The sequence below is a fragment of the Cebus imitator genome, unplaced genomic scaffold (genome assembly GCF_001604975.1).
Source record: "Cebus imitator isolate Cc_AM_T3 unplaced genomic scaffold, Cebus_imitator-1.0 Scaffold659, whole genome shotgun sequence".
In the NCBI taxonomy this organism is placed as follows: Eukaryota; Metazoa; Chordata; class Mammalia; order Primates; family Cebidae; genus Cebus; species Cebus imitator.
Genome location: NW_016107974.1, coordinates 480,740 through 495,153, shown reverse-complemented (window position 1 = coordinate 495,153; position 14,414 = coordinate 480,740). Strand labels below are relative to the sequence as shown.

General features: G+C 33.2%; 1 protein-coding gene across 10 annotated transcripts in view; it reads left to right on the top strand.

The window, feature by feature from the left end:
• The window catches only part of AHI1 (Abelson helper integration site 1), a 232,790-nt gene that overhangs the window by 84,354 nt on the left and 134,022 nt on the right, over positions 1-14,414 (top strand). For all 10 annotated transcript variants that reach the window (XM_037734767.1, XM_037734766.1, XM_037734769.1 and 7 more), the window contains 5 exons: positions 486-715; positions 2,494-2,600; positions 3,793-3,911; positions 6,510-6,640; positions 7,942-8,082. In XM_037734767.1, coding sequence (XP_037590695.1) covers positions 486-715; positions 2,494-2,600; positions 3,793-3,911; positions 6,510-6,640; positions 7,942-8,082 — 728 coding nt within the window. The remainder of the gene's footprint in view (positions 1-485; positions 716-2,493; positions 2,601-3,792; positions 3,912-6,509; positions 6,641-7,941; positions 8,083-14,414) is intronic.

The window sequence follows — 14,414 nt, the reverse complement described above, 5'->3', positions numbered from 1 at the left end:
TTTACTATCTAGGCTTTGAAATTACAAATATAAAAGTTAATAGACTATGCTATTCTCTAAACCTCATGAATAAACATTTCGTAAAAGTGGTATACATAACCTAAATGGGAAATGATTAAAGTTTCTTCTTATATATTTTTTGTGTATATTGAACTAAATGCAATATTTTACTAACTGTTCAATGTATGTTTAATCAATGGTAAAATAGGTTTAAAAAACAGTTATTAATTTTACAATATAGATTACAATTAGCGAGTATAATATGCTGGATAATAATCATAACAAATAACTTTGTCAAAATGTGAAAATTCCAGTCATCAAATATGAGATCATCATTATATTTTTTATTGTTTTAAAACTTGGTTTACCATTGGTTGTTTTCACTTCCTTCCTTCAGGTTCATTGGCTATGTTGGTTCTTAGAAAAACTGTTAAAAGAAACTTCTACTTTTCAGAAACATTATGTAACTTCTTATCCTTTTCCAGGATATGGAAAAATGAAATAAACAATACAAATACTTTCAAAGTTTTACCTCATCCTTCTTTTGTTTACACGGCTAAATTCCATCCAGCTGTAACAGAGCTAGTAGTTACAGGATGCTATGATTCCATGATACGGATATGGAAAGTTGAGATGAGAGAGGATTCTGCCATATTGGTCCGACAGTTTGATGTTCACAAAAGTTTTATCAACTCACTTTGTTTTGATACTGAAGGTATGTCAGAGACAATGAATGAAGACTAGCTATGTGAATAATTTTTTTACCAGAATAATAGTTATTTAAGCTTGCAAGGGTTATGTACTGATATTATTTAGGCTTATGCTTGTTTTGCCGGTCATGTGATTGATTTGACACTGAAGGAATTCTGTTTGTAATTTTTAAGTTATTAAATTCTTAAATATTTAGATTCAATTAATCTTTGCCACAACAACCAGTTATGTGCCAAATTTCATCAATATATTTCTTTGAACTGGTGATTATCATTCTTAGTTTTTTTTTTTTTTAAGAACCTTAAAATTTACAAACATATAGAAGGGAAATTTGTAATTATTTAAAGTTTTATCTTTATATAAGAATAACATAGTGGCAGGGCATGGTGGCTCACACCTGTTATCTCAGCAGTTTGGAAGGCCAAGGCAGGTGGATCATGAGGTCAGAAGATCGAGACCATCCTGGCTAACATGGTGAAACCCCATCACTACTAAAAATACAAAAAATTATCCAGGTGTGGTTGTATGTACCTGTAGTCCCAGCTACTCAGAAGGCTGAGGCAGGAGGTCACTTGAATCCAGGAGGCAGAGGTTGCAGTGAGCTGAGATCATGCCACTGCACGCCAGCCTGGGGCACACAGCGAGACTTCATCTCAAAAAAAAAAAAAAAAAAAGAATAATATAGTTTGTTTTAAAGATGTAAAATACAAATCATTTTATTATCTGAAAGAATAAATTAATTATATCTATTAAATACTCACTTTTTTCATAATCCCAGTGACTAGTCATATAGACTATCACTATAATTAATTGGTGCAGGATCCAGATCAAAAGGATATAATATTGCTGATTTACCCAATTCAGCTATTGAGATGTTAATAAATTTGGAACATATTCAGGAAAGACTGAATAGAAAGGTATCTGAAAATTAACTATGTCATAATAGAAGTACAGATTATAAGGGAGAGATAAAGACTTTCTTCAACTATTTGGCCATAAGGTATCCAAATGTGCAAAAAAAAAAAAAAAAAAAAAAAAGGAAATTGGTCCATGTTACTCCAATGGGCAGAGGTGGGCCAAAGCTGTAGAAGATAGATTTTCTTTGTTCAGAATTACAAAGAATATTATAATACAGGAAGCAGTTCACCAGTTGAATAGCTGTTTTATAAAATGCTGAATTTACAGTTGCTGAACAGCCATCTGTTAGTGGTGGTGTTTGAGATATTCCTGAGTGGGTTTGAAGTTGAACTTGATGGTCTCTGACGTCTGTCAACTTTAAGATGATTTGACTCCAAAGAATTGATGTTGAACTGGAATACCTGTTGTTATTTTATTCATTCCCTGATCATTTGATGAGTTTCCACTGGGTCTCAGAAATTATACTAACACTATATATTAGAATATAGGTATTTTTCTAGGAATACAAAGTAGATTTACAGGTTAATAAAGATGAGAAATAATGTTACATGTTGGATGGTTCAAATTATTTGGCTTTGGAGTTTGAGCCATATACACATGTATTGAGAAGCTCATTTCTTTGTGTAGTTAAATTCAGGTAAGTGACAAGGGAAGTAAGTCATCAAAAATAATTTAAAAGAGAAAAGAATTTATTTAAAGGTAATTGGGATTTTTTTGTGAGTTGCATTTTGCTTTTTGGATACCTTTTAACAGCCCTTCAATTCTTTGACTGTTTTACTGGGGTATGGTTTCCCCCAACTTCCTATTATTTGTTTCTAACTCTGTGTGACGTTCTTAAGTGAGTAATCTTATTTTTCTAAATAGGTCATCATATGTATTCAGGAGACTGCACAGGGGTGATTGTTGTTTGGAATACCTATGTCAAGATTAATGATTTGGAACATTCAGTGCACCACTGGACTATAGATAAGGTATAAAATAATATTTCATATTTTGGGATTTAAGGAAGTTGGAAAAAATCCAGTTATATGACTTTAAGATAGGACGTCAGGACATTCTGTTCTCTCATTTCAAAAAATTAACAGTTTTTCATAGTCAATTATCAATAATTAATTAGCACACCCTTCTGATGGCTGCTTGATAGTATTAACAACTTAGTGAAGATTTTTAAAATTTTGGCCAGGTGTTGCTTTCACTTTTTTATACCCCATTTGCACTATGGCATTCAATAATTCATTGGGTGACATTTATGCTAAAATGAGATGTGTATTATATTATCATTGATAAGTAATAATTTGTGTTTTCTGTTATGCATATCCTTTTTCCTTGGTCCAATAATATCTCTAAAAACAGTATTCTCGGTATTTTATAAACACTGGTGTCTTTCAGAATTAGGCAATTATTATGGAGGTCTGTCATTTAATCACAATAATTGTTTCATTTGAAATGTTCTAAATAGAAACAAAGGAATAAGTTCTTTCCTTTTGGGGCTGGAGTGTTTTTAAGATAGCTTGTATGTTAAACAATTTTGTTAGTGTACATTTTTTACTCTTAAAAATACAAATAAATCATTAAACTTGAATTTGTTTTATATAAATTGATTCAGTTTCTGGCTAACATGTTATACCTTTGTTCTTCAATTTTTCATAATATGACAGTAGTTGAAAAAAGATACCCTAAGTGAAAAGTAGTTTCCAGGAACTGCAGTTAAATCTGTCGAGTCTGTCAGATCTGTTTAAAAAACAGTCCCTTCTGTTTTTAGAAATTCTTATCTAAATAAGAATAGAAACTTGAAAAATAATTCTACATGTGGTTTTGGATTTATAAAAATTGGAAGCTTCCTTATGTGATTTTAAAGAAAAAAATTAATATTAGAAGATGAGTTTGTTGGAAGTGCTGCTTGTTTGGGACTGACTAAATTTGGGGAAAGTGAACATAGTACAAAAACACATACTAATTAAATGTGGCGTTACATAACAGAAATACAGTTCATGAGCTTTATTTTCAACCTAAACTAAAGTTACTCAGAATCCTTTTGCTAACAATTATAGAGCAACCTATACAGCAGAATTGGAAATGATATTTTAAAATTAATTTTGTACCTGAAAAAAAGCTTAACATTAAACAAATTTTTCGTTAGCAGTATTTTTTTTATCATTTTAGGAAATTAAAGAAACTGAGTTTAAGGGGGTTCCAGTTAGTTACTTGGAGGTTCATCCCAATGGAAAACGTTTGTTAATCCATACCAAAGACAGTACTTTGAGAATTATGGATCTCCGGATGTAAGTATATTTCAGTATTGACAGGATAAGTACTCACAGAATAAGTAATGAATTAAATTATATTTATAAAATGTGATAGTGGTTCTCAACTAGGCAGTGTCCCCACGCTCACCGGAGAACATCTGGCAGTATCTGGAGATTTTTTTTTTTTAGTGTTTCTTTAGTATCTAATGAGTAGAGATCAAAAATACTGCTAAGCATCCTACAGACCATAGGACAGCTTCCCTAAAACAGCTATCCAGCCCAAAATGTGAATAGTTCTGAGGCTGAAATGTAGTTAGTTGCTTTTGTTTTCACAATTAAAAAAAAAAAAAGAAGCTTCTGTCTTTTACAATGTTACTGACTGATACTGATATCACTATGATACTGTTATGGCGTTAGTATAATATAATACAACTGAAGGAGAGGTTTTTGATTTATACGTCTGTGTTTTTTTCTTTATTTCCAAATAATGGTGAATGTAGGGAAATATCCTTACTGTAAAAGGCAGAAGCAATGCTGGGAAATCGTCATGGACTTCTAGTACACTTTTGCTGTGGTGTTGAGTTTCTGTAAAATAAATGAGAGAAAGCTATTTTATTAAATTTCTTTCTAGTATTTAGAAAGGCAAATGTAATTTATTTTAGTTTAGTTCTGTATCTTTTTAGGGTTAGCTCTTATACCCTTCAATATTTATGTAAAACACTTCAAGGAACTGTCATGGATACTGTGGGAGAATAAACAAAATTAAACCATTTGTTTATAATCTAGTTGTGTACCTTCAAAATAAAACCAAAAAACATTTAATTAAGCTAAAATGTGAGACCTTTTAGGACTGGAAGCTACTTTTTTTTTTTTTTTTTTTTTTTTTTTTTTTTTTTTTTTTTTTTTTCCCTGTATGTAGCATCCATGCCATGCCTGGCAGCTAGCAAGTATTTTAATGAATATAAATTTGTAATAAAAGGACTATATTTTTCATAGCAGCAAAAAAACTGACAACTATAATATAGTCTTCTGTTAAAGGCTCTATTGAGAGGCTGCCGTTTAAGCTCAGTCTTGAAGGATGGGTAGAATTTTGACAAGATAAAATATTTTAGTAGAATAGAAAACAAAGTTCAGAAGTGAAATAATAGGCTTTTAAAGCAGAGTGAGTTAATCTGTATGAGCATAGGTTCTTGGCAAGGAATACTGAGAGAGAATTTTAAGCAGTATAGTATATAGCTTAATATCATGCTTGGGCTCTGCAAGACACTACTTAGAGTTAAATACTGCCTTCTCTACCCCTTTACTAGCTGATCAATCTCTCCATGTGCCTCTTTTCTTATCTCTCAAATGAGAGAAATAATACGCCATACACATAAGGGTTTTGTTGGGAATAAGCAACTTAATACATATAAAGTATTTAAAACAGTAAAGCACATAGCAAGGACCCTAGAAAAGTTAGACCCAGTAACTCCAGATCTGGGAATTTATGTTAAAAAAATAATTATAAAACAGTAAAAATGTTGTAATATGTATGTACACACAAGATTATTTATAGAAATTGTGTTCATGGTAGGGGAAAGCTGGAAACATTCTAATGTCATCCAACAATAGATTTAATGTACCCATTAAAATGTTTATGTATAATCTATATTTTCTGACACGAAGGTCCGTTATGACTTATTTTTGAGTGAAAACAGCAGATTATAGAGCAGTGTATCTAATATTCTCTCTGTAAATCAGGGACGATAATAGTACCTACCTGGCACAAAGTATGTGCTGAAATGGTGGTAACTATTATTTCATGAGTGAAAAAATATGGAAGGCTTTGTACCATATTTAGTAGATGATTTAATAATATGTTTTATCTAATTTTTTCAGAGATCAAATATTCCTTTTATTTTAAAAATTCATCAGGTGGAAGAAACTATGAGTATAAAAATTATTGTTATTATTATTATTATTATTTTTTGAGACAGAGTCTTGCTCTGTCACCCAGGCTGGAGTGCAGTGGCACAATCTCAGCTTACTGCAACCTCCACCTGTCGGGTTCAAGTGATAACTCCTGCCTCAGCCTCTGGAGTAGCTGGGACTACAGGTGTGCACTACCACACCCAGCTAATTTTTTGTATTTTTAGAAACGAGGTTTCACCATGTTAGCCAGGATGGTCTCGATCTCCTGACCTCGTGATCCGCCCACTTCAGCCTCCCAAAGTGCTGGGATTAGAGGCATCAGCCACTGCACCCAGCGAGTATAAAAATTCTATCCATTTTTTAGTAACCAGCTCAAATACTACTTCCATAAAGTAGTCTCTCTTTCTCCATAGTTAGAATTAATTTCTCTTATCCAAGTTTGAAAAGAACTCTTCTGTTTTTCTTTTGTAGTACTTTGTACGCCCACCTTCTATTTTACAATGACATGTTTCTTCTCTCCTGCTAAATGATAAACTCCCTGGTTCCAGGGACTAGCTCTTCTTTGTTCTGTATCCATTATATTATAGAATGTCTCCCATATGACAGATTCTCAAAAAAATGTTTGTTGAATAGAAATTAAAGTATTTAAGAGAAAAAACTTTCTACCACCATTCATTTACATGGTTAAGACAGTTAAATTTGTAAAATCTTTTTTGCTTATAGATTAGTAGCAAGGAAATTTGTTGGAGCAGCAAATTATCGGGAGAAGATTCATAGTACTTTGACTCCATGTGGGACTTTCCTGTTTGCTGGAAGTGAGGATGGTATAGTGTGTGTTTGGAACCCAGAAACAGGTGAATATTTATTGAACTTTAAAAATATTTGGGGAGGAACAGGGGTTTGAAGAAGTATGAAAATTCTACCATTTTGTGGAATAATTTTCAAGGAAATTCTGATTTTGGATTTTTAATTATGTTTTTTAAGATTAGAAAGCCATTAAAGGAACTCAGCTACAGCCTAAACGTGTATTAAATTCTGTTCTTTATTGCCTTAATATCTTTATGAATTTAGAATTTCACATTATAATTCAAGGTTTGTTCTTTCATGGCCTATGATGAGAGTGCTGATCTTAGAAAAGTATTTAATGAAGACCATAATGCAAAGTATAAAACATTACAAGCTGAATTTGGAATATGACTAGGTAGACAAATTGCTAAACATCTATAATATATTTTCATTAGTAACAGAAACATACCTGTGAAAGTTTTGATGTCTGAAACTTAAATAGCAAGTTACCCGAATTATTGTAATTCAGTTTTTTTTAATGAACAATTACATTGGGAAGCTCACTTGTGCCTCACCTTTGCTTTTCAAAAGAAAAGCTAAAGCTACATGAATGTTTTTAATAAGAAATTGATATAATTTTATAAAATTTACTTTAAAATTTCTTTAATGAACCGTATTGATTTTTCCTTGTTTATTTTCTTATTCTTTCTGTTAGGCATTTAGACTAATCAGCTAACTTAGTTTTTGTGTGTTTTATTTGTTTCCTGTACCATGTTTTGATGCTTTTGCATCAATCCAGTAGCATTAAATGTCTCTAACCTACAATAAATGAATCTAGATTCTTTGCTTTTTGACTCCTGACTGATTTTGGGGGGTTCCACAGACCTCTGCTTTAGCCATCTTTTAGGCCATAATCATAGGTATCTTTCAAGCAAATGGGTACCTCAAACAGCCTCTAGAAAAAAAAAAAAAAAGGAAAAGTTAATCCTTCACCAAAGCTTACCCAACTAGAGTTTCTCTAGTTTTAGAGTCCTGTAATTTCTCCCTTAGTTCTTCCTAGAGTTCTCTGTTATTTGGGGTTTGCCTAGCTTTGTCCGATCTCAGAGTCATACCTCTCTACTTCCTTCTATGCCCTTTGTCTATATTTTGTGCCTTGAAAACCTCATGGAAGAGCTAGAAAGTAGAAAGAGGAGGGTCAATGGAATGCAAGATAAAGATAATTTAATACAGTGTTAACTCAAACATTTATAAATATTTGAGATTTTCACATAAATATGAGCATCATTACTATAAATACTTTCTAATAAATGGCAGAATAATCTTTTAACAAGACATATCTGATATACATTTTGAATCTCTTTTTATTTAGGAGAACAAGTAGCCATGTATTCTGACCTGCCATTCAAGTCACCTATTCGAGACATTTCTTATCATCCATTTGAAAATATGGTTGCGTTCTGTGCATTTGGGCAAAATGAGCCAATTCTTCTGTATATTTATGATTTCCATGGTAAGTCTACTACTTGATAAGTAAAGAATTTTTAGAGCAACCTTTACATTTAGACTAAACCAAGAATCAGCCTGGAATTTAAATGTTGACAAAAGTACACATAACAATTGTGCACTTATGTTGGAATCACAGAAAGCTAGCCACCAGTTTCTTTGTGAATCAATTTAAATAAATAGAATTTACCTAAAAATTATTTGGGAATATGTTAACTAAATTTAAAAGGTAAATAACCCTTAGGAAATACAGATCTTTAATGTTTTCAGTTGACTAGTGAGTTAATATTTTATCCTATGTTCTTACTAAAGCATATCTTTTTAATAAGTTGTAGTTTTAAGAGTTTCTTAACATAAAAAGTAGGGGGAAAATCACATGTCAGTGAAAACATCACCTGGAATGAGAAATCGAATGTCTTTCAAGCTCTGCAACTACACTAGTCTATCATTCCTGGGAATGATAAGGAAGTAAAAACTTTGGATACATTATTTTTCTGGGACAATATGGTATTCTAAGAATTCTTTGGATTTATGCTGGTTTTCACATATTTCTTTAACTTCTTTCCTGAAATTAGGATGCCACTCTTCTGCATTATACTATTAGTGCTGTCATTCTCAATATTGCAATTCTTAGGCAATTAAGTTATAAATCTGAAGTTATTGATTATAGTATGGATTATATTATGCCTTCTGGGTGAATTATGTTAGAAAATAATGTGTAAAATCAAGATTTAATCTTATTTTAAAGAACTTTATAGAGAAGAAATAATTTCTGCAACATATCCTCGGAATTATATAAACTATTACTAATGGTAGAGTTGTCAAACAACACAGTAGCATTTACTATTACAAGCAGATATTAGCAAAAATAAACACTGCCTGATTATAGAAAAAAATTGATGGATTCCTCACATTATTGAATGTCCAAATCTGGTGTCTAGTTTCAACATGTATCCTGAAACAGTTCTGTCTCTGTACCCACTCTAAATCTTCACATAAATGAAGAGTTATACTGAAGTACTTTATATTTGGAACTGTTATGCAGGAAGTAGGCAGCAAATTATTTCCTCAGACTCTTAAGAGGTTTTATAATCGTCTTCATTCAATTTCTAATTTGCTTTTTATGCCTTTGAAGTTTTCACTACACATACACATCAAAGTTCCACTCTTGTCTTTTTCCTTCAAGCAATTTATTTTTTTGCCACTGACAGAGGATTTTATCATCAGATTAGCCCAGGATAGTTAAGTTTGCCAATTTGGTTTTTAGGCAATAAGCATAGAAGTCCATTCTAGAGGCATAGTAGTAGAAAGAGCTAAGCATTTTAGGAGACCAAAAAATGGGATTTAGGCTTCATTCTGTTATTCTAGTGACCTTGCACAAGCTTCTTGCCTTCCTGAAGCTTCATTTTCTTGACCTGCCCTATAAGAGCTCCTGAAGGAAGCGCTAAACACACACACAAAAAAAACATCCAGTACCAGCCACTACAAAAATTAACCAAATGGTGAAGACCAATGATGCAATGAGGAAACTGTGTTGACCAACAGGCAAAACAAACAACCAGTAACAAAATGGCAGGATCAAATTCACACATAACAATATTAACGTTAAACATAAATGACCTAAATGCCCCAATCAAGAGACACAGACTTTTTTGACTGCGTAAAAAGTCAAAACCCGTCAATGCGCTATATTCAGGAGACCCATCTCACACACAAAGACCCACATAGACTCAAAATAAAGGGATGAAGAAGATCTACAAAGCAAGTGGAGAGCAAAAAAAAAGCAGAAGTTGCAATTTTAGTCTCTGATAAAATCTACTTTAAACCAACAAAGATCAGAAGAGACAAAGAAGGGTACTACATAATGGTGAAAGGATCAATACAAGAAGAGCTAAATTTCCTAAATATATATGCACCCAATACAGGAGCACCCAGATACATAAAGCAAGTTCTTAATGACCTACAAAGAGACTTAGACTCCCACACAATAATAGTGGGAGACTTTAGCACTCCACTGTCAACATTAGACAGATCAACAAGACAGAAAATCAGCAAGGATATACAGGACTTGAACGCAGAACTGGATCAAGCAGACCTAATGGACATCTACAGAACTCTCTACCCCAGAGCCACAGAATATACATTCTTCTGAGCACCACATAGCACTTACTCTAAAATTGACCACATAATTGGAAGTAAATCACTCCTCAGCAAATGCAAAAGAACGGAAATCATAACAAACAGTCTCTCGGACCACAGTGCAATCAAATTAGATCACAGGATTAAGAAACTAACTCAAAACCACACAACTTCATGGAAACTGAACAACTGGCTCTTGAATGTTGACTGGATAAGCAATGAAATGAAGGCAGAAATAAAGATATTCTTCGAAACCAACGAGAATGAGGACACAACTTACCAGAATCTCTGGGACACATTTAAAGCAGTGTCTAGAGGGAAATTTATAGCAATAAATGCCCACATGAGAAACGAGGAAAGTTCTAAAATTGACACCCTATCATCAAAATTGAAAGAGCTAGAGGAGCAAGATAAATAAATAAATAAATAAACAAACTCAAAAGCTAGCAGAAGACAAGAAATAACTAAGATCAGAGCAGAAAGGAAGGAGATAGAGACACAAAAAAACCCTTCAAAAAATCAATAAATCCAGGAGCTGATTTTTCAGAAATATCAACAAAATAGACCACTAGCCAGATTAGTAAAAAAGAAAACAGAGAAGAATCAAATAGATGCAATAAAAAATGATAAAGGGGATATCACCACTGATCCCACAGAAATACAAACTACCATCAGAGATTACTACAAACAACTCTATGCACATAAACCAGTAAACCTGGAAGAAATGGCTAAATTCATGGACACTGGCACCCTACCAAAACTAAACCAGGAAGAAGTTGAAACCCTGAATAGACCAATAACAAGGGCTGAAAGAGGCAGCAATTACAGCCTGCCAACCAAAAAAAGTCCAGGTCTAGACAGGTTCACAGCCAAATTCTATTAAAAGGTACCTGTTCTACCTGAGATGGGTATTTGTGAAGATTCTATGCAACAATGACTGTGAAAGTGCTAGGTAAATTGATAAGCACAATATTGAAACAAAAGATAAAATGGATTGTTCTGCTCATCCAACCAGTATACACTTGACTATAAGAATTTCTGTTTTAATATACTGATAAGCATATCTATATGGAAAGGAGTTGAAGAGTTTATTTCTCCTCTCTTTTACTCTGTTGGTCAGCCTTTTATTAAAGTAGGCTTCCATCCAGGTCAATTTGTTAGAATATAAACGCAGAAAATTAAAAACGTAATGTTATTTCCACACTGTCTTAATGTACAAGAGGAAGGATTTCCATGAGCATTTTAGAAATTAAAATATTCAAATAATAGGCACATTAAATTAAAATTATTTGTGCAATCTATCACAAACACAATTTTTGATATGCAAACACACCTTTAAAAACAAATTAAAAGTCAAAATGTTTCAACACATTTTTCCCAACTCATTGCTATTTTTCAAAAGAGGAAGCTTAGGAAGAAGTTAAGTAATCTTAACCATCCAAGATTTAGCAGAGTCCTTGTGAATGGTATAGTTCCATAAGAAAAGTGTAATATTTATTACTAACTTATTAGAGTTTGACTTGTATTTTAATTTTTAATACAGAAATATTTTGCTCATAATTTTTTGTTTGGAAATAAAGTTTACATATGGCTTTACATAAATACTTTAATAGTATAAAATTCAAAAAACACAAAAGAGTTAAGAGATGTTTAAGTGGTGTTTATCAGAGCTTCTGATGATTTTCAAGGAAAATGGAGCAAGCTTATTTTTTTTAATAAGCTAAATAAGTTGTGAATGAGACCACAGTGGTAGCTAAATGTATCATCCATCTTTCAGTTCTAGCAAAATCTGTGAAGAGTTAGCAAGCATCTTTCCCTGTTAAGCATATGTTCAGGCTGTGGTCTTTTGGGTCTTTCATTCTACTGACTTTTTGCTTTTTTTGGTAAGAAATATGATTTTTACTTTCAGAAGACAGTTCTGTTTGCCTGATGTTGAAAGGGTTAATCATCCAGCAATACAAAATTTAGTCACAGAGTACCACAAATAATGTACTTTTAGGATTCCCATAATATCAGAGTACTACTCAGAGAAACGGCTTCTACTGAATTAAATTTATGAAGCTGGACTTTAGCAGTTAATGTTTTGTTATTAATCAATATTTATTCACCCCAGTCTCTAGGATATTGTTTTAAATTTAATAATAATTATAGTTAATACTTATATAGCACTTTTTGTGTTCCCAGCACTGTTTTAAGCATTTTACGTAGATTTAATTCTGCAGTAGTCTGATGACATAGGGGCTATTATCCTCGCTTTATTGGAGCCATAGCTTTAAATCAATGCAGTTCGGTCCTGGAGTCCATGCACTTACTTGCTACACTAAATTTCCTTTTCAGCAAATTTCTTGTAATACTAGTTTCTAAATGTCTAATAATCAAACCTTGTTTTTTCTATGGTACAGTTTTTTCTGTTTCTCTGTGGAGTATGAAGTTTCTTTGTATTTTCTGTACTTTGTAAGAAGCAAAGATGGAAGCTTGTTCGTCTTTTTCCTGCTAGTACCTACCCTGAATACTGACACATAATAAATATGCATGTAGTGTGTTAAGTGGAGTCAAGTCTAATTTGGGAAGTTCTCAGCATGATTTGATAATTCTAGGTAATGAGGCTGATTTTTCACTAGGTGGCAATGTCTCCCCTGAACCAATATTAACTCTGGAGTGCTTTGTAGTCATAATACCTTAGACAAATTTTTGTTAAGCATCTATTGTGTGTCAAATTGAGCTCGGCTATGAAACCCAGGAATGAGACTCAGATTGCTGTGCTCTTTTCTAGTCCTTTGTGCTTCCTAAGTAGTTGATTACACCTCTAAAGGAAATTTAAACTAAAAAGCAGCTTCCACAACTGACATGATTTTATTAATACATTTTATATTAATGATAACCTGCATTGTCATTGTTGACAAACTTTATTTATTTTTTTTTGAGACAGAGTCTCACTCCGTCAATAGGCGGCAGGACCAATTGGAGTGCAGCGGCGTGACCTCAGCTCACTGCAACCTCCACCTCCCAGGTTCAAGCAATTCCCCTGCCTCAGCCTCCCGAGTAGCTGGGACTACAGGCACGCACCACCACACCCAGCTAATTTGTTTGTATTTTTAGTAAAGATGGGGTTTCACCATGTTGGCCAGGATGGTCTGAATCTCTTGACCTCGTGATCCACCTGCCTCGGCCTCCCAAAGTGCTGGGATTACAGGCATGAGCCACCGCACCTGGCTGACAAACTTATTTTTTGTATTGTGGCACACTTACCAGAGTTCAGGACAACATGTACCTTTAGCTTCCTGTGAAATTTGTTATTTAACTTGCCCATTGCCTAGAAGTGTGTGGTATTTATAATGCCATATGTCTAACATAGTACCTGGCATATTACTAATATGCAATAAAAGAATAAATGTTGGTATTAACAACTACAAATCCTGTAGAACAGCATTTTTTTCCTTAAATTTTATAAAAATATATACTGAGTGGCATCATCAGTTAGTAAATTTGGGGCTAATAACAGTGGTAGTAGTAGCTAACATTTATCAAGCATTTAATGTGTCCACCACTCTTACGAGTATTTTACATATATTTTCTTATACAATCCTTCTGAAACTGTTCAGTGTAGGTCCCATTATTATCCTCATTTTGCAGATGATGAAACAGGCACAGAGAATACAGTAATTTTCCTAAAGTAACACAGTTGGTAGTAAAGCCACTATTTGGTTCCAGGCTGCCTGACTCCACAGTCTGTCTTCTTAATGCATTAAGCCCTTTCTCCTAGGCACTTATTTAGTCTTTGCAATTCATGATCATAAAATAAATTTAAAAGGTAGCTAAATATTCATATGGCAAAATGTGTTGTTGGTTTTCAATTTCAACATCTAGGAGAACCCCTTCAGAAAGGAAGTTTGCTTATCTAGATTAATAGTTCACTCCTTTAAAAATTTTGGGAGGTGGCCAGGTGTGGTGGCTCACACCTATGATCCCAGCACTTTGGGAGACTGAGGTGGGAGGATCGCTTGAGGCCAGGAGTTTAAGAGCAGCCTGAGCAGCATAGTGAGACCCCGTCTCTACATATGTGAGACTCCGTCTATATATACACACACACACATATATATATATATATATATATATATATATATATATATACACACACACACACATACACACATACATTGTGAGACCCCATCTATACATACATATATATATACACATACA